The 20,875-nt window shown below is 46.9% G+C and overlaps 1 protein-coding gene across 1 annotated transcript in view; it reads left to right on the top strand.

The window, feature by feature from the left end:
- The window catches only part of TUB (TUB bipartite transcription factor), a 62,529-nt gene extending 47,891 nt beyond the window's left edge, over positions 1–14,638 (top strand). The window contains 9 exon segments of the mRNA XM_037840068.1: positions 2,690–2,833; positions 4,038–4,205; positions 5,203–5,324; positions 5,761–5,958; positions 6,217–6,329; positions 7,180–7,297; positions 8,833–8,931; positions 9,154–9,325; positions 9,821–14,638. Coding sequence (XP_037695996.1) covers positions 2,690–2,833; positions 4,038–4,205; positions 5,203–5,324; positions 5,761–5,958; positions 6,217–6,329; positions 7,180–7,297; positions 8,833–8,931; positions 9,154–9,325; positions 9,821–9,954 — 1,268 coding nt within the window. The 3' untranslated portion in view covers positions 9,955–14,638.
- Positions 14,639–20,875: the final 6,237 nt, after the last annotated feature.

Genomic DNA, 20,875 nt, shown 5'->3' with positions numbered 1-20,875 from the left:
CCCTTTTGTGGTTTCTTTGTGACCTGGGGCCTCCAACCACATCGAATTCCTGGGAGTCGCCTTTTTCATCTCACTGCTGGGCCTTCCACTCCCCGGGCCTGCACCATCTCACTCTCCTCTTCTGTTCCACAGAGTCCCCTCGTCTGTGCCTTGGAGGGCAACAGTTGAGTCTTCCCCATGTAGTGCCCAGTCTGTGGGCTGGAACGCTGTACAAGCATGTCCCCTCTTGTGCATATCCTCCTACCCTCCGAGGAAACCTTTTTTGTTTCTGATGATGAAGGTTGCCTTTGGGCATTTGCCAAGGCTGAGCATGGTGCTAGGTGCTTTACCTGCATTTTTTCGTTGAATTGTCACGATAACTTCTTATGCCCGCATGACTGATAAGGAGATGGGTGGGCAGCTAGCGAGCAATGGAGCTAGAACTTGAACCCAGGCCCACCTGATTCCAAATGGCCTTTCTACCGTATCATCCTTCCTCCCTGATAAGAAGCCCCTTTGTGGTGATTCTCCTGCATGTGCCTCAGTTTAGCACCTGGTGCCATACCGGGTATGTCTATGCTCCACCTGAGAGGCCCTGCAGAGGAGGGGGCAAGGACCTCAGCCCAGCGAGGCCACCCCAGCTGCTGCTCACGCTCTGGGCCCCCAGCCCCACCCTTTCCCGGCAGCTTCCTCCTAACTCCTCTGTGAGCACCGTCCTAGGGAAGGTGGTGGCACCCAGCAGAGAGATGGCACTTGCTGTTCTGGGTCCTGTGGGGCCTGGCCTGCTGCTGTGTGTGCACCCCCAGACCTGCCGTGCCTGGCTCCTGACTGTTGAGGCTGTGCATGGGATGGGAGCCTGCTCCTGTGACTTTGCCCCTACTAATTTCTGTCCATCTCGAGGCCTTTGAGATAGTTGTGCGTGTGGCTGTCGTGCAGTCACCGCTGCAGATGCTTCTTGGGACTGACCGTGAGCCAGGCCTGCAGAAGGAGCATGGTGAGAGAGGCAGCACCAGAAGTAGAGGCAGTTTCTGGTCATGCCGTTACTGCTTGGTCACCCGCTCGCTGGTTACCGTGAGCAGGGCACTTACCCTCTCTGGGTCTGTTTCCTCCCCTAAACAATGAGGAAAATTCTTTACCTCAGGGCTTTGAGAAATTGAAGCAGCCATGGTGTGTTCTGGGGTCTGAAATCAGCTGACTGCTATTCCCTGCCGAGACCCCAGAGCAGGCCAGACCTTTGGGGACCTCCCCCACAGAGGACATTTGAACGTGTGGCACTTGGGCTTCTGTGAGGTGCCTTGTCTGGGGGCGCAGCCTTTGTCCAGCCCTGGGGAGGCTACTGCACACATGGCTGACTGACCTGGGACTTGTTTCAAAACCCCATGCCAACCCCCCACCCCCAGCCCCCACATTTCCAACCTGCCTTCCCCTGCCCCCACTTCCTGCAGCCTTAGCTCCTCCTGCTCTGCCCTCTGCTGGCTCTTGGTGTAAAATACAAGGGAATTATTCAAGAAGGTAAGGGAGTTTGACAGGAATCAAAACTGATGGTTTACCCCAGTAGATGCTTTTTGACTCTGACCTACTGGCTGTGTTCATTCATGTTATACGTTCATTCATTTCCCTAATATTTATTAAGGGCCCAGCATGTGTGAGGCTCTGGCTTAGAGGCTGGGGATCCAGGGTGAGCACAAACATGGGAGGTCTCTGCTCTCACGGCCTCCACAGTAGGAGTGGAGAGACTTAAGCAGATGCTCACAGGCCTGCTTTGCAGAAAGAAACCAGGCTGTCTGAGTGGGTGGCAGAGAACCTGCTCTCAGACTTGGATGGGTGAGGAGTCAGGGAAGACTTCTCCGAGGAAGTGATGCTTGAGCTGAGATTGGAAGGATGCGTGGCGTTAATCAGCCATGGTGGGAGTGGGCAGCAGTGAGGGTAGCCCAGGCAGCGGGAGCAGCTAGAGCAAGGGCCCTGGGGCTGGAGGGTGTCCAGTCCGTGCGTGGAAAGAGCCTGGTGTGGCTGGAGTGCGTGGCACCCAGGGAGGGGGAGGGAGATGGAGGAACCAGACAGGCAGGAGAATAGTGGTCTTCATCTAAGAGCAACCAGAAGCCATTCAAGGAGTTTGAGCGATTGAGGTTCTAATGTGTGAAGAATTTGGGGGCCACCCAACCGTGACACTTCCGAGACCTTGCTGCTGGTGTATGCCGCTCCTTATATCCCAGAGTGATACTCTGTCCTCGGGGATCTCCCACCTCCACCCCCCACCCTGTAGCCTCGTCCCCTGAGAACCCTGTGTGGGCTTCCTGGGGACTTGCCCTGGTCATGGTCTCTTTCAGAAGACACAGCTCTTCTGTCTTCTTCCACCATCTTCAGTGACCCACATTCTCACAGACACTCTCCCTCTCCCTGCCCAGGCTCAGGACAGTTTGCTGGCCCAGATCTTTGATTGCCCTGTTTCTTGGTCGGTCATGGTTTTGGCCAGGCTGTTGACTTTATCAGGCTGCATTGGGGGTGTCCTCCTCCCAGCTCAGGGCCTCCCTGGGCATCCCTGCCTGGTGGAGAGGAGGGGCCCATGACTCTGTGGTCCAGAGGCTTGGGGGCAGGGCTTGGGGGGACATGGCTGGAAGATGCTCTGCTGGGAAGCAAGTTCTAGTTGGAGCTCTGGTCTCACCTGGTGCCCATTTCTCTCTCGCCCTGTCCCGGGTTCTCTCCTGAGCAGTTCAAGAGCCCGACTCGCTCGCCAGTGTGCAGCCAGAAGCTGCCCACCCAACAGCACCAGCCTCAGCCAAGAGGACCAAGGCAGCAGCCGCAGCAGGGGGTCAGGGTGGAGCCTCTAAGAAGGAGAAGAAGGGGAAGCATAAAGGTTAGCTTGCCTTCTCCACAGCCTTCCTCAGCCACACCAGGCCCTACTAGGCTTATCCCCTAGACCTGAGGGGAGGGAGGGCTGCCTCGGTAGAGGCACAGAGGGGCAGAAGAGTTAGACTTATCTAACTCCTAGGTGTCAGGGCTGGCCTGGGGAGGTGGGCCGGCCTTCCATACCGCCGGGGAGTGAGGCCCAGCTCAGCTGGGGTCCCAGGCTCCCTCCACCCTGAGCCCTCAGTGCCCAGCCTGGGCTGGGACCCTCCCTTCAGTGGGCGGCCCACTGTCTCCTGGCAGCCTGCCCCATCCTCTGCAGCACTTGCTGTCGGCTCTTCCTGATGAGATGATGTGGGCTTCCTGAGGCTCCCCACCTCGAGGCCTCCCAACCAGTCTCTCCCTCTGCTCTGCTCTCTCCAGAAAAGACCCCCAGAGATTAAGGATCCCTGCCCCAAGTCCTGCCTCTGCTGGTCAGACACTGTTGCCTCTACCCTTGCTCAGGGGCAGTGATTTCCAGGCCTCTGGGTCATTGTTGGACGGTGGCGGGTTGGGGGTCCATGGGCTTCTGGGGCCTACGGCAGCATTCTGGGCACAGCCTGACCAGGCAGGGGGCTGCCGCTGTGTGGGCCAGGCCTTCTGTTCCTGAACCTGCGCCAGCCTGGGCAGGCAGGTTGATGTGGGATGGCAGATCCTCCACTGGGGAGGCGAGTGTATGTCCCCTCATTCTTTCTCCAGATGCCCCATGCGTGCAGACCGTTTTTAATGGTGTGTGTGTGTGGCACTGTGCTGTGTGCGTGTTTGTTCAGGGAGAGACACTGTCCTTGATACTTGTAGCTGGACACGTCCACGGAAGACCGCTGGCCTTGGCTGGGTCCGGATTGACCCTCTTCTCCATCTTGTTTTTATCACTGAGCAGTTGGTTTTGTAGATGGCTGCTGTCTGCCTTAGGGATGTGGGGCATTTCTGACCAACCCTCAGCAATTAATTTGGGGGAACAGCAGAAGAAATGAAGTCCGTATCCCTTCTTAGCTTACCAACCATTAACAGATTGACAGCAGTCATTAGTTTTTAAAAAATCAATTTTGCAAATAAAGTTTTGCAGAAGATCCCCCTCTCATCCCTCCCCGCCTCGTGGACTTCTGAGAACACAGGCCCAGGCCCTCCCCTCCCCCAGCCCTCGGATGCGACTCAGGAGTGTCCGTGGCCTGCAGGCGGCAGCGGGCCAGCAGCACTGGCAGAAGACAAGTCTGAGGCCCGAGACCCGGTGCAGATCCTGACCGTGGGCCAGTCAGACCTCGCCCAGGACGCAGGGGAGACAGCAGCTGGTGGGGGCGTGCAGCCCAGCCGGCAGGAACTCCGTGCCACGATGCAGAGGAAGGGTGAGGCCACGAGGGCCCAGTGACACCCCCAAAGCTCAGTCCTAGGTTCTTAGGGCCCTCCTGTCTCTTGCAGCCCCTCCTGGGCAGGGCTAGTGGGCACATTTGCAGGCAAAGGAGGAGCTTTGGGGGGCCCCTGATAAGGTTGAGTTGAGGGAAACATCTGGACTAGGGTAACCAACCCATAACCCAGACCTGGCCCTCCCTGGCCCCGTCCTTGCCTCCCCTGTCCTTCTTCCAATCTCTTGTCCCCAAAGAGGACCAGGTTTGGGGGTAGATTTCCTTTCCCTTTAGTTCTGTAGAAAAAACCCCTTTTGCAAAAAATTCATCTGCTGAGCTGAGGGGAGCAGACCAAGGATGCTGAGAGAGAGGCAGATCCTCCTGGAAGCCGGCCCAGACAGCTTCCCTCACGCGCCCTGCCCTGGGAGCCCCTGGTGTGGGGTGGCAGAGGGAAGCAGCCCGGCAGTGCCACACACATCCTGAGGACTCAGCTCAGGGATGGCATTCCGGGGGGGAGGGCAGTGTTGACAAAGGCTCAGGGCAGGCTGGGGAAAGCTGAGAAGCCAGTGGGCTCTACCTGCCAGACTAAGGAGGTAGGGCCTTTTCCTGAGCAGATTCTATGGCCTTTGTCAGCCAAGGCCTCTAGTAGGCCCGCGGTTAGAAAGGGGAGTTTCCCAAAGCAGGCTTAGCTCAATAGAGTTCTTGATGCTTCGGAGACAAGGGCCATGCAACTGGTAGAGAGGAGGGGGCCGATGGAGGGGCTGACCTGAAGCTGGGTGGGGGCGGGGGAGCCTACCCCAAGGATCAAGGCCCGTGCCCTTGTGTGCATGAGAGAATGGGTGTCCTTGTGTATATTTAGATGTGTGTGGAAGCATACACGTGAATGTGAATGTGTGCACACAGGGCTCTGTGTGTGTGTGTCTGGGTGTTTATGTGATGATGTACGTTCTGGGGTTGGAGTCCTCCTCATCCCCCCTTCCTGCTCCCCTGCCTGGCCCAGGCACCTCCAGCAGCATGAGCTTCGAGGAGGAAGAGGATGATGAGGACGAGAACAGCTCCAGCTCCTCCCACCTCAACAGCAACACACGCCCCAGCTCCGCCACTAGCCGGAAGTCCATCAGGGTGAGTGAGGTTGGGTGGCCATGTTCAGAGGACGGGTCATCCAGGTTGGAGGTGGAGTAGGTGTGTGAAGAAATTATGGGGTGTTGGCTTTCCTGGGACCAGGGGTTAGACCGAGAGGCCTCTCAAGGACTTTGCTGACTGGGCTCTCTTTACCCTTCCACCACCCCCAAGCTCTTCAGCCATGCCAGGAATGGGGGGAGCTGGAGTTGGAAAGGATGACCTGTGCAATCTGCTTGTGTCCCTGTCTCCACCCCCAGGGACTGCTGGAAGCTGAGGGAAGGGCTGGGAATGTCAGGATGGCCAGGTCCACATCACAGAGATCCTGCACTGTCTCCAGTTCCTCACCCCCCAATCAGCAGGCAGCTTTGGGTCACAGAACACCTGTTTCAGCTTCACAGGGTTCCCCAGGCTCAGGCTCCTTCTCTCTCTCCTATAGGAGGCAGCCTCAGCCAACAGCCCCAAAGCCCCAGAGCCACCGGGAGACGTTGAGGTCCAGGATCTTGAGGAGTTTGCACTGAGGCCAGCACCCCAGGGCATTACCATCAAGTGCCGCATCACGAGGGACAAGAAGGGGATGGACCGGGGGATGTACCCCACCTACTTTCTGCACCTGGACCGTGAGGATGGAAAGAAGGTGAGGTTGGCCTGGCTCTCTCACCTAGGCAGGCTTGAGGTCCTAGGTGCTCAACATGGACCTCTCATTCCCCGCAGGAAACAAAAGCCTCCCTGCCTGCTCAGCACATACTTTTGTGTTTGCCACTGCATACGTGTGTGTGCACATGCATTCAGGAGCCCAATCAAGGGAGTCGCTCACCTGAGTGAGATGATTATGCGCGGGGTGTGTGTGGACCAAAGCCTGGGTCCGGAACATGTCCTTGCTCCATTCCCCAAGGTGTTCCTCTTGGCGGGAAGGAAGAGAAAGAAGAGTAAAACTTCCAATTACCTCATCTCTGTGGACCCAACAGACTTGTCTCGAGGAGGGGACAGCTACATCGGGAAACTGCGGTACCACAACTCCCCCAGGAAGCAGGCGGGATGGGAGGGAGGGAGCAGGCTCCCTGTGGACGGCATCTCCTGTCCTTGAAAGAGATCTAGGCCAGGGTTTCAGGATCCTCTCTGACCATCATTTCTAACCACAAACCCAGACATGTGCCCAGTCTAGAGGCAGACTTGGAGAAGGACCTCACACACCCTGCCCTGAACTGCCCAGTCAGGTGGGGAAGCTGGCCCACCAACAGTGGCAGATCACACCCCAGGATGTCATCTGTAATTCAGGCCTCCCTGGAAGAGCAGCCATTGCCCCACAACCAGTGCCAAGGGGCAGGGCTGAGAGTGAGTCCTTGAGGGAGGAGATGGAAGGGAAGGCTGTGAGCTGGACTTGGAGGGGGAGGTAGAGTTTGCCAAGGAATAGGGCATCATATTTGGGGACATAAATAAAGCTTAGAAGTAAGGAGCTGAAGATGGAGGTGAGGCTGGACAGGACAGGGGAGATCACCTCCTCCACACTCCATGAGTGCTGTGTGCCTTCTGCAGTCCTGCCAGAGGCTATTCTGCATGCTCACCTCCCACGAAGGGGGCATCCTTGTTCCCTCAGGGAAACCTTCTGGGAGCCTGGATTTACCTCCCTGAATTTGCCTCCCTCAATCGCAATGCCCTTTGAGTCAACTTGGAGTAAGTGCAGGCCTTCTGCCCAGGAGCCCCTTCAGAGTTATAGATTCAGTGAGTAGCATGGCCCCTGGGTCTGCTCCTGACCCAGCCTTGGATGTTCTGCACACTCCTTATGGGACAGACAGAGCTGCTCCCTGCCCTGGGGCAGTGAATGTGTGACCCTTTACTTATTGCACCTTTCCTTCAGGTCCAACCTCATGGGCACCAAGTTCACCGTTTATGACAATGGAGTCAATCCTCAGAAGGCATCATCCTCTACTTTGGAAAGTGGAACCTTGCGTCAGGAGCTGGCAGCTGTGTGCTATGTGAGTCCTGGGGGCCATCCCATCTGCCTTGGTGGATAGACAAGACTAGGCAGCGAAGGGCTGCTGCCTTCTCTGGAGTGACCCCTGCCTGGGATGGGGGCTCCTGGCCCTCGCCACCCCTCGCCACCTTTCTTCAGGGCTAGACCATCACTGGCACTCACCTGAGCACTCTGAGAACCAGCTTTGGTTTTTTAGCTTCATCCAGGGTCTCCTGGAAAGGAGGAAGCAGAAGGCCTCGGTTCTTGTCTGCACACCCATCAAATCATCCCTCTGGTATGCCATGTACTTTGCACAGAAGCTTACTGAATGCGCACGACAACCTAAGAAGTAGATCCTGTTTTCTTATATAGATGAGGAAATGGAAGCTCTAAAGTTATGTTACTTGCCAAGGTCACACAACTCATAAATGACCAAACTGGAATATAAATACAGGAGTTTCTCCACCTTTCTAAGCCTCAGTCTCTTCATTCTTAAAATGAGAGATTAGTGCCCTGTCAGCCAATTGTGACTCCACAGCTATTTAGGATGATCCAATGGTGCCACCTGCTGGCCAACCTTGGAGAGGCCGCCTGAGTCTTACGTTCTCTTCAACAAATACTTAGTGAGCACCAACTCTGTTCCAGGTACTGTTTTAGGCACTGAGGATGTGGTACTTAAATTTCTATCCTTATAGAACTCACCCTAGTGGGGGAGACAATCTATAAGACATATATAAGTAAGATAAATACGTTCTTGATAAATGCTAAGAAGAAAATACAGCAAGGAAAGGGGATATGAAATACTGACATGTGTGCCAGATTTCAGAAAGGATGGCAGAGAGGGCCTCACCAAGGTAACTCTTGGGGAAAGCTCAGAATGACATGAGAATCAGCCACTCACTGGGGAAGAACAGTGAGTAAAAAAGTCCTGCATGCCTGGCGTGCTGGAGGGAAGGCGAGGAGGGTGAGATAATGAGGGCCATTCGGGTCCAAGTGAAGTCTTCCAAGTAAAGTCTTCCGATTTTACTGAGTGAACTGGGGAGTGAGCCACTGGCAGGTTTTGAGGCAAGAAGGAAAGTGATCTATATTTAGATTTTAACAGAACCATTTTCTGCTGTGTTGAGAACAGAGAAGTGAGGAGGGACAAGGGGCACCAAGGACAGAAACAAAGAGTTGGGGTAAGGCTGTTACAGAGATCTCAGTGAGAAACAGTGGTGGTGAAAAGTGGTCAAGTTCTGGATATAATTTGAAAGTACAGCTGACAGAATTTGCTGATGAAATAGGAGTGGGTGTGAGAGAGAGAGAGGAGTAAAGTATCACTCCAAGTATTTTGCCTGAGTAAATGGAAAGACTGAGTTGCCATTAACTGAGACAAAGAAGACTGAAAGAGGAAGTAGTTTTGGCAGAGTGGAGATCAGGGACTTGGTTCTGGACATTAAGTCTGACGTCCAAGTGGAGATGATAAAAACTAGCTCATCGTCTTTATTCCCTTCCCACCTGTCTCTTCTGGGTGAGTAGACTCCTCAGATGGCCCATGTTGTGCCCTCTATTTTCTAGGAGACAAACGTCTTAGGCTTCAAGGGGCCTCGGAAGATGAGTGTGATCGTCCCAGGCATGAACATGGTTCACGAGAGAGTCTCCATCCGGCCCCGCAATGTAAGTCTCTGTGCCAGCCTCTCCCCATCCCCTTCATCCGAGCCTCTGCATGAGCTTCTAAGGGCAGAAATCCAGCTAGTGTGTATACGTGTAGGAGATACAGTGCGAGAAGCACTGGAGGTCCAGGGAGATCTAGGGACTCCTACCCCTGGGACAGAGCCCTCTTTGGGGTGGTGATGGTACCAAAGCCTGGGCCTGGCTCAGGTGAGGCTGCTCTCCCAGGAGCATGAGACACTGCTAGCACGTTGGCAGAATAAGAATACAGAGACTATCATCGAGCTGCAAAACAAGACTCCTGTCTGGAATGATGACACGCAGTCCTATGTACTCAACTTCCATGGGCGCGTCACACAGGCCTCTGTGAAGAACTTCCAGATCATCCATGGCAATGACCGTGAGTGTTTCTGCCCCTACTCATTACTGTCCACATAGTATCCAAGGCCCTTAGCTCAGGGTTCAGCTGACCTAGGCCTGACCATATAGGCCAGAATTTAAGGAAGTGGACTGTATGGCTTAGCCTAGTTGTAAAGAATTATATAACCATTATGGCTGGGAGGTCCTGGGAAAACCTTCTTTGGAGGCTTAACCCTAGATTCTGTGTACTTAGTAGAGTCTCTGGCATGGGAATACCCTTTTGAATGGACTTATTCTCTTCTTCCCTGCCTCGTGTACGCATCTTTCTCTTTCGCCATCTCTTGCCCCTCTCCTGCCACTGCTCCCAATTGTCCTCTGTTTTACCTCCCTTTGGAATCCTGTGGCATCTCTGCTTCTTGATTTCCCTTCCCTCTTGTGGTTTGGGTGTGTCTGTCTTTCCCTATCTCCACAATCCCTGCTCTATCCTGTTTTTCTGTCTCTCTTTTTCTCTGTTCATGTTTGTGCCTGGCCCTAGCGGATTACATCGTGATGCAGTTTGGCCGGGTAGCAGAGGATGTATTCACCATGGATTACAACTACCCGCTATGTGCACTACAGGCCTTTGCTATTGCCCTGTCCAGCTTCGACAGCAAGCTGGCCTGCGAGTAGAGGCCTCCTCGAGCCCTTTGGGGTTGCCCAGCCTGGAATGGAGCTTGCCTGCCTGCCTGTGGAGATAGTCCTACCTACCCACTGTACATAGGCTTCCTGCCAGATGACTCTTTGGCCCTGAGCAGGCTTCCTGGCCCAGCCAGCCAGGAACTGGCTTCTCTGCCTTTGCTTTTGAGGCAGAGGAGCAGGGGTAAGTAGATGGGTGGGTGAGAAGGGACTAGAGTGAATCCTTTCTGTGCCCCAAGGTCAAGCCCCCAAACCCCACTTCTGGTTAATATCTTGCTGCAGTTGTGTTTGCCAAGCTGGGTGACCTCCAGCTGGAGGAAGAGGTGTAGAGGGATAGAAAGCACAAGGCAGGGCTGCTGTGGCCCAGCCATCCGCTCAGTCCAGGAGTACAGTGACAATGGGTGTCCCCACAGTGAGGGACCCAGTGTGTGTGTGTGTGTGTGTGTGTGTGTGTGTGTGTGTGTGTGTGTGTGTGTGTGTGTGTGTGTGTGTGTGTGTGTGTGTATGTGTATGTGTGTGTGTGTGGGTTTAGGGCACATTAACTTTATGTAGCAAAGAGCTTGGTGGCTGGGCTTGGCTCTGTGGTTTCCTGATGTCGAGGGCTCAAAAATTCAAGAGCCAGGTAGGCCCCTTACAGCTGCAGAAGGTCTCTGCCAAGCCTGGGAGAAGTTAAGATCACAGGGAGGCGAGATTGGGGGAAGGATGAGGGACAGCACCTTGCCAAGATTCCAGGAGCCTGGCTGTGAGAATTGGCCGGCACCCCCGGGTTTGAGCCCATTTGTTTTTTTTCAGGTTTGCTCTGCACTGTCAGAGGCAACAGGAACCAGCTCTCAGGGCCAGAGTTTTCAGTGGATGGGAGCCTGCAGGACACAGGCTCAACATGCAGAAAGTGCATGGAATAGGCTCCCTAGTTCAGGACTGTCTGGGGACCTTGCCAACTGCCCCAGGAGCTCTTCTGAGTAACCCCAGCACAACACCCAGGAAACATGGACAGGGTCACTAGCTCCAGGCTGCACACAGCTAAGCATGCCTGGGGCTCTTGCTGGAAGGGGGCCATTCCTAAGCCATGACATGCTCCAAAAAGAATCTCTGCTCTGGGTGCTCTTGCTTGAGTTTCAGCTCTCACTGCTGAGAGCCTAGGCCATTGGGGTGAGGCCATATGAGTGTGGCTCTTGGTTGAAGTTGGTGGCAACTTCTGTGGTGGTTCTTGGGTGGGAATGGGACAGGACGATAAGAGAATATTTTAGAATCACAAAGAGATCAAGGGTGGCAGGATCCTTAAGGATCAACCAGTACAACTCCATCACTTTTAGGAGAATCACACCCAGAAAATGGAACTTGCCCTGGGTCCCTTTGCTAGTTAGTGGCAGAATTCAGAACCTCAAACTTCCTTGATCTTTGTTCCCACTCTCCCCCAAGGTTCTGGTATCTTCAGCTCTCTGCCCTTTCTGGGGCCCAGTTGGCATGCCCTCCCCTGTTCTCCTAATTCCAGAAACTTAGAAATGTCAGAATTGGTATATAAAATTGAAACCATTTCAGTAGGAAATTGGGCAGTTCCCTGCTCCAAGGTGTCTGGCTTTTTGCATGTCAATCTGATGACTGGCCTGTGTTCCTCAGTGAGGGCTGCACAAACTCTGGGTTGAGTGTTCCAGGGCTAGGCTTGAGCTCTCCCTCCATCACCAAACTTATCCTTGGATGGTACCATCCACCCTACAGGCTTGGGAACTCTTAAGCTCTTGCCCATTCATTGTTTACCCTGGCACAGGCTTCTTGCCGGGAAGGAGGTCTGGAATCAGTAGGAAGCAAGGAATTGTACCTGTAGGACAGATAAGCTTGAAAAGAAATTGGTTACAAATGAAAGTCATATTTTAAACATATTAGTGAGGCTCTGTGGGTAAAGGAATTGCTTTGACTCATTAAATGAAAGTAGTACGTTCTTATTTCTTTGTTATCTAGGTTTTCCAGTGTTGAGTGCTTAAAGCAGGACACATCCATTCTAGCGTGGAGTTGTCCACATCTCAGGCACACATCTCCAAGAAGGCCCTCTAGTGATTAGCTTTTGTTAACATAGTCCCGTTTCTAGACAACTCTTAACTGAGGGCCATTTTGAAGGCACTGTGCTGGGGTTGGTCCATTTCCCAATGAAATACTGTGGTGCCATCCTCCTTTTTTATAGTCCCAGTTTGACCCTTCCTTTGCTGACTTAAATGAAAAGAGACCTACTGACATGTGAGATGATGGAAACAAGGTGAGCTCTAAGGTTTGGTCAGTTTCTTTGAGTCTAGGAATTTAAGATGGAATAAGCTGATTTTGGATCCTTGAAGGAGGGTGGGTTGTAGTGGCAGATAGAAAAACTAGAAGCACAATGGAAAATGCTTGGCCTTTGCTTTCTCCTCTAGAGTCCTGTAGGGCCAGAAAACATGGATCCTGGGCTATCTGGCATGGGCTTGGAGAAGGTTAGCTTTAGGAACAAAATCCTTCATTGGGTGTTGTCATGAATAGGAGCAGTTGAGTCAACTGCTTGGGTCCCAGCCTAGCAAGATTCTGCTCCTGATGCTGGTTTTCCTTGACTATTGGCCTTGCAGCCATGGGCCCAAAGATTAAAAAAGCAGTCAGGGCCCCTGGAGACCATCTGGGCTTAGCATCTCCAAGAGGAAGAGTCCTTGCCCTCCACAACCTCTGCCCAGATGATCCTTGATTGGGCAGGGAATTTGACTGAACAAGCAGTGCCTAAAGATGTTGCACAGATGAGACCTTAGGCAGCTCCTCTGTAACTGCTGCTGGCTCTGTAACTTCTCCTGGGGCCATACCCTAAAACTCAACACTCTGCCCCAAAACAGTTCTTCTGCAGAGTGTTAAAGTTCACTTCCCCAATTCTTCTCCAATTCTAGCTTTTCTTTCCTTGTGTCTCCAAGGTGCTCTGTGTCCATGTGTGTGTGTCTTTGTGGAAAAGGGCAATCTGCAAACAACAAACTGAGGTTTTAATTTTTTAATTTCAAATTTTAAAGTATGAGTAGGAAAGGGGTAAGGATGTAGTTATGATAAGCTGTGGATTTTGTTCATTCATTTCATGCTCTTCAGACAGAAAGAATACCTAGGAAAGTACCAGAACAATTTTTTCAGTGTTCTGATTGGAGGATACCATTCAAGGTTAGTTTTCAGCTCCCACTTTGCACTACCTAAAAATATCACTGTGTGGCATGCATGTTTTTGGATGAATCTGAACATATTCTGGTGAATGTGTCTTAAAAATCATGACACTAGTTCAGAGGAAACACGTAAGGTCCACACCCATGGTGAGGACAGGTGTTTGAAAGCTAGGAAGCGTGATAACCATAGGCTGGAAGAGAACCTTTGGAGCCCACCTCCTTCGGTGACAGTAGGACAACAGAATTGTAGAAGCAGTTTTTCTTCACTGGAAGTAGCAAGCATTTACCTGAGAGGTCATTCTAAATTTACCAGCCAACAGTGATTTCAAGTTAAAAGGTCCACTCTTTATTCATGATGGGATCTGTAGTGAAGGGAGATGCTGGGACAGCCATGTCCATGGCTCTGTTATGCAAGCACAAATTCCATCTCCTAGTTGGAGTCCCTGGTTTTCCTCTACTGCAATAACACTGGTCTTCCCTTCTCTATAATTCCACACCCCAGCTGTGACAAGTTGTGCAACCTCCTGAGTGGCCCTTAGGGCACATTTTTCCAGATAGCTAAATAAGTCTGCTAATGGTTCCAGCATTCTTGTGATACCCAGCACTGGGGCCTGATTCCCTTGTAGCCAGGACTCAGAGTCAGAACCCTACACTGCCCTGAGCCCTGGCTGGTAGGCTTGTAGCAGTCCCCAGAAACAGGCTAAGGAATGGGGTCTTATTTGAGTTTGCTGGCTGTGTACCTACAGGTTGTAATTTTCATCATCTCAGGATGAGTGGGACATAGCAGAAGTATTGGGACAGGTTTAGTTTTGAGTTTTCCACCAAGAAGGTCTATAGAAAGCACCACTCCACTTGGAAGGTGTCAAATCAGAGCAAACTACATAATCTTTCTAGGTCTGTTTTCCCATCTGCAAAATGAGGAGGTTGGACTGTAAAAGCTACCATAGGATTCAGGCTGAAAGAAAGTAATCTTTGCTTTCACCACTACTTTTTCTAGCTCATCACTGTGCCTTTTTTCTTTCCTAAGGGAGCCATCCTTCTCTTACGTTCTGTCCCTCCCTCCCCCTATCAAGGTCCAGGCAGAGTGGGAGATAAGGCTGTGATCCAGAGTTTCTTGGAGGGCAAATGGGAGTGACTTAAAAAGGGAAGCCTGACTCTGGCCTCTTTAATCCCACATTTGGTGATAAAGGGAGACTTGGTCAGTTTGGGTGACATTTCTCTTGCTGGGAACAGTTTTCATATTGCTTAGAAAGTATATGTTTATTTGCACAAGATTATCTTTTCCTATTTTGGTCAGATGTTTTATTTTTGTTCATGATTATCTGGAGTTTTAGATGAACTTGCAAAACTGCTTTTATTAAGTGACTTTTTGAATAAACTCTTTGTTATTCTGGAGCAATTTATTTATTTACTGGTACGTGCAATGACGAACTTGATATTTTCCCATGTTGATCTTATGTATGTTGTAGAATTTAGTGTTTGTCTAAATACAGAACATATACCAAGAAATTAAACTTGAATTGTTTCAACATGCTGTGTACTCCTTTTGATTTTTCATAAAAGGAAAAACTGTCGTTTTCCTAAAATATTTTTTTCTACACTGTTTGATAATTCTCAGTCCTAGGAGGCTCAGTGGTGGTAGGTGGGTAGTGGTAATCCAGGGATCATATCTTTTTTAGAGCCAATGACACATGAGTCAAAGCTACCCTCACTTGTCTAGCTCATCAAGTTTAAGGATGGTCAGAATCATACCCAGAGGGCTGGGAAGGGCTGGGAAAATGGTGAGGTTAGAATGTACTAAAATTAGCACAATTCTTTTCATGGTCAGCTGTGCCTAATGGGAGACTAGGCTGTTGGTTCCTAAGTATGCCCCTGTGGGCCTGGCCCTTAGGACTAGAACAGGACTGTAGAGCTCAAATAGAGGTGGAAAAGGCCTAAGTGACAGAAATAACACAAAGACCCAGCATCTTGATTCCTCTGGCTCTACATGAACCACTTAAACAGAATTTGAGCATGCTCGGAATCTTTTTTTCAGCTGGTGGCAGATCAGAAGCCCGAGGAAGGGAGACTGCGAGGCTGCAGGTGTGGCCTGAAATAGACATGAAAGCTAATGTCCTGAGGAAGGAGGTCAAAACTAAAGACCCTGCACCCTGAGCCACTCCTGGCAGTCTGGGTAGCCTTGGAGTGGTAAGTGGGATAGCCAGGAAGTGATGTAATTTATGACAGCTGTCACTGAACACCTGCCACATGCTTGACCCTGGGACAGCTACTTTATAAACAGTATCTTATTTAATCCTAACAGCTCTTCAAGGTGGGTGTTATTCCCAATTCATAAATGAAAAAACTTGTACTTGAAGTTAAGGAATGATGTAAGAAAGGAGAAATTTGCTCTACTTTCTTTGTATAAGAAAATGGAGAAGGAAAAAATAAAGAAAATGGGGAAACGTAAGTAGATTTTTGAAATTTGTGTAAAAATGGACAAGATAGTCACATGGATACTTCATTTACGTTTTTTCTCAATAGTCCTGAACAGGTGATATACTAAATTTTTCTTTGAAAGAGAAGTAGTTTGGGTTGCAAGGGAATTTAATGGTGTGTGAGATAGTAAGTAGGGTTTACTCATTCCCTGAGATTTTGTGTTTTTACATGATCAAGAGCATTCCCTGAGCTGTGCCTTTCTTCCTGTAGTCTTTGCCTTTGTGGGAAATAGCATAATCAAACTATTACTAAAAAGTAGTTATTTTGGGATTTCTTTTTTGTGAGTCAGGTCAAAGACAAATCTTTCGTTATTTTTGGCATTTGAGTATTTAACTTTTTATTTTAATAAACGCATACTTCCCCCTTCCCGCTCCTCCATCCCCCAATAACCTCTAGTCTTTTTTCTATCTCTGCAAATTTGCTATTTCTAATCCTCTTTTATAGGTGATACACAATTTTTGTCCTTATGTGTCTGGGTTATTTTACTGAACATAATGTTTTCAAGGATCTTTCATTTGCAGCATGTCTCATAATTTCAGTCTTTTTTAGGGCCTAATAACATTTCATTGTGTAAATGTGCCACAATTTTGTTTTATCTGTTCATTTGCTAATGGGACCTTGGGTTGTTTCCACCTTTTAGCTATTGTGAATAATGCTGCTATAAACACTGGTGTACAATTATCTCTTTGGGACCCTGGTTTCACTCTCTTTGGGTATACACCTAGAAGTGGAATTGCCAGATCATATGGTAATTTTATATTTAACTTTTTGAGGAACTGCCATATTGCTTTCCCCAGTGGCTATACCATTTTACATTCCCACCAATAATGGACTAGAGTTCCAATTTCTCTGCATCCTCTCTAACACTTATTTTCTGTTTTTGTTTTTTAAATAGTAGCCATCCTGAGGGTGTTAAGTAATATCTTGTGCTTTTGATTTGCATTTCCCTAATGGCTAATGATGTTGAACATCTTTACAATGTGTTTATTGGCCATCTGTATATGCTCTTTGAACAACTGTATTCAAATCCTTGGCAGCACATTTTTCAATTGGGTTGTATTTTGTTTTGTTTTTCCTGTTGAGTTTTAGGAGTTCTTTATATAGTCTGGATATTAACCCCTTATCTGATATATGGTTTGAAACTATTTTCTCCCATTCTGTAAGCTGACTTTTCACTTCCTTGGTAATTTCTTTTGATGCAGGAATGTTTTTAATTTGACTAAATCAAATTTATTATTTCTTTTGTTGCTCATGTTTTTGGTGTCACACCTAAGAATCCACTGCCGAATCCCAGAGAATGAAGACTCACTCCAATGTTATCTTCCAAAAATTTTATAATTTTAGCTATTATATTTAGGTCTTTAATCCGTTTTGATTTTTGTATATGGTATGAGGTAGAGGTCTAACTTCATTCTTTTGCATGTGAATATCCAGTTTTCTCATGACCATTTGTTGAAGACACTATTCATTCCCCATTGCATGTACTTAGAATTCTTGTGGAAAATCAACTGGACATAGATGTATGGGTCTATTTTTGGAATTTCAATTCTGTTCCATTGATCTACTTATCTTTATGTCAGTACCATATTGTTTTAATTACTCTTGCTTTGTAGTACAATTTGAAATTGCAAAGTGTGAGTCCTCCAATCACATTCTTCTTTTTCAAGATTGTTTTGGCTATTGGGATCCTTTGCAGTTCCATATAAATTTGAGGATCAGTTTTTCTATTCTGCAAAAAAGGCTCCTGGAATTTTGATAGGGGCTGCACTGAATTTGTATACTGCTTTGGATAATACTGACAGTATTACAGTATTAACTCTTCCAATCTATGAACATGGGATGTCTTGACATTTACTTAGGTCTTCTTTAATTTCCTTCAACAATATTTTGTATTTTCAATATAAAAGCCTTTTGTATGCACAGCTAAATTTATTCCTGGGAATTTTAATATTTTTAAGATACTATTGTAAATGGAATTTTCTTAATTTCCTCTTTGGGTTATTCATTGTTAGTGTGTAGAAACACAGTTAATTTTTGTATGGTGATCTTGTACCCTGCCACTTTTGCTGAACTCATTTATTAGTGAGAATAATTTTCTTGTGGATTCTTTTGGGTTTTCTCTGTATAAGATCATGTCATCTGCAAATAGTTTTACTTCTTCCTTTTTGATTTGGACTCCCCCCCCCCCCCACACACACACACAATTGCTCTGGCAAGAACTTCTAGTTCAATGTTGAATAGCACTGATGATAGGGGGCAACTTTGTCTCTTTCCTGATCTTATGGGGTAAGCTTTCAGTCTTTCATGATTGTGTATGATGTTAGCTGTGATTTTTTTTCATAAATGGCCATTATCATGTTGAGAAAGTTCCCTTCTGTTCCTACTTTTATCAAGAATACTGGATTTAGTCAAAATGCCCTTTCTGCAACTATTGAGGTCGTGTTTTTTTTCTTCTATTTATGTAGTGTATTACATTGATTTTTGTATGTCGAACAACCCTTATATTCCTGGGATAAATCTACTTGGTCATGGTGTATAATCTTTTTAATATGTTGTTGGATTCAGTTTTAGTATTTTTACATATATTTTCATTAAGGGAAACTGTATTGTAATATAAGTTTCTTGTGATGTCTTGACTGGGCTTTGGTATCAGTAATGCTGGTCTCATAGAATGAAATAGGAAATATTCCCTCCTCTTGAATTCTTTGGAAGAGTTAGACAAATATTGGTGTTAATTCTTCTTTAAATATTTGGTAGAACAATCAGTGAAGCCATCTGGTCCTGGACTTTTCTTCCATGGAATATTTTTGATTATTGATTCAATATGTGTACATGTGATTTCTATTTCTTCTTGTGTCAATTTGGGTAGTTGGTGTCTTTGCATTTTTAAATTTTTGATTCATTACCTAATTTGTTAGCATGTAATTGTTGATACTCTTTTTAAATTTTTTTTCTTAGAGAAATTGTAGATTTACAGAAAAATCATGCAAAAATGACAAGTTACGGAGTTACCATATACCCATCCCCCCCAAACACACAGACACACACACACACACACACACACAGAGTTCTCCCTATTAACATTATACTTTTGTTATAATTGATGAAACAATACTATTGTACTAATAACTATATTCCATAGTTTTTATTAGGGTCCATTGTGTTGTTCAGTCCTTTTTTATTTCTTAAGTTTTTATTCTACTAACATATCTACTATATAAAATCCCCCTTTTTAACCACATTCAAATATATACTTAAGTGGCCTTAATTACATTCACAGTGTTCTGCTACCATTGCCACCATCCATTACCAAAACATTTCCATCAACCCAAACAGAAACTGTACTAATTAAGCATTAATTCCCTATTCCCTACCTCCAACCCTGGTTCCTGGTAACATGTATTCTAGTTTAAGAATCTATGAGTTTGATTATTTCATATCAGTGAGATCATATAGTATGTGTCCTTTTGTGGCTGGCTTATTTTACTCAACATGACATTTCAAGGTTTAACCATCTTGCACATGTATCAGACTTCATTCCTTTTTATGGATGAATAATATTCCTTTGGGTATATACCACATTTTGTTAATCTATTTATCTGTTAATGGACACTTGGATTACTTCCATCTTTTGGCAACTGTGAATAATGCCACTATATACAACAGTATGCAAATATCTGTTTGAGGCCCTGCTTTCAGTTATTTAGGGAAAATATCAAAATGGGGAATTTTCAGGACATATGGCAATTCTCCACTTGACTTTCTGAAGAACAGCCGTATGGTTTTCCCACAGCAGCTGCACCATTTTACATTCCCACCAACGATGAAAGAGTATTCCTATTTTTCCACATCCTCTCCAACACTTATTTTCTGTTGTTTTTTTTTTTTTTTTTTTTGTAAATAGTAGCCATTCTAGTGCGTGTGAAATGATATCTTGCTGTGGTTTTGATTTGCCATTAAGCATCTTTTCATGTGCTTATTGGCTATCTGTATATCTTCTTCAGAGAAATGTCTATTCATGTCTTTTGACCATTTTTAAATTGCGTTGTTTATCTTTCTGTGGTTGAGTTGTGGCATTTCTTTATATATTCTGTATATTAAACCCTTACTGGCTATCTGGTTTTCAAATATTTTCTCCCATTTTATAGGTCATATTTTTATTGTCATGATGAAGTTCTTTGCACAAAAGGTTTTAATTCTGATGAATTCCATTTGTCTATTTTATATTCTGTTACTCATGCTTTGGGTATAAAGTCTAAGGTCTAAGAAACCATTGTCTTACACAAGTTCCCAAAGATGCTTCCCTAAGTTTTCCTCTAGGAGTTTTATAGCTTTGGTTCTTATATTTAGGTCTTTGATCCATTTTCAGTTGACTTTTGTATATGGTGTGAGGCAGAGCTCCACCTTCATTCTTCTGCAGAGGATATCCAGTTTTCCCAGCACCCTTTGTGGAAGAGATTATTCTTTCCCCATTGAGTGGACTTTGCAGCCTTGTCAAAAATCAACTGACCATAGATGTGAGGGTTTATTTATGAACTCTCAATTCAATTCCATTGGTCAATATGTGTGTCCTTGTGCCAGTACAATGCTATTTTGATTATGGTAGCTTTGTAATAAGTTTTATGATTGGGAACTGTAAGTCCTCAAACTTCATCTTTCTTTTCCAAGATGGTTTTGGCGATTTATTTGGGGCCTCTTATTTTTCCATATAAATTTGATGAGTGGCTTTTCCATTTCTGCAAAGAAGGCTCTTGGAAAGTTGACTGGGATTGCATTGACTCTATAAATAATTTTGGGTAGAATTGACATCTTAATGATATTTGGTCATCTAATGCATGAAAACAAAGTATGTCATTCCATTTGTTTGGGTTTTCTTTGATTTCTTTTTAGCAGTGTTTTATAGTTTTCCATATTCAAGTCCTTTACATCCTTGGTTAAATTTATTCCTAGATATTTGATTCTTTTATTTTCAGTCTTTCACCATCAAGAATAACATTAGCTGTGTGTTCTTTATATATCTCTTTATTATTTTAAGAAGGCTTCCTTCTATTCCAGTTCTCTAAGTGTTTTTATCAAGAAAGGGTGCCATATTTTAAGTGCCCTTTCTGTGTCAATTGAGATGATCATGGGTTTTTCTTTTTGGTTCCATTAATGTGGTGTGTTGCATTAACTGACTTTCTTAGGTTGAACAACGGGTACATACCTGGGATAAATCCCACTTGATCATGGTATATAATTCTTTTAATGTGCTTTTGGATTTGGTTTTCTAGTATTTTGTTGACGACTTT

Source organism: Choloepus didactylus, chromosome 6 (genome assembly GCF_015220235.1).
Source record: "Choloepus didactylus isolate mChoDid1 chromosome 6, mChoDid1.pri, whole genome shotgun sequence".
Lineage (NCBI taxonomy): Eukaryota > Metazoa > Chordata > Mammalia > Pilosa > Megalonychidae > Choloepus > Choloepus didactylus.
Note: the sequence above shows the minus strand (reverse complement) of the source record. Positions and strands in the feature narration are given on the sequence as shown.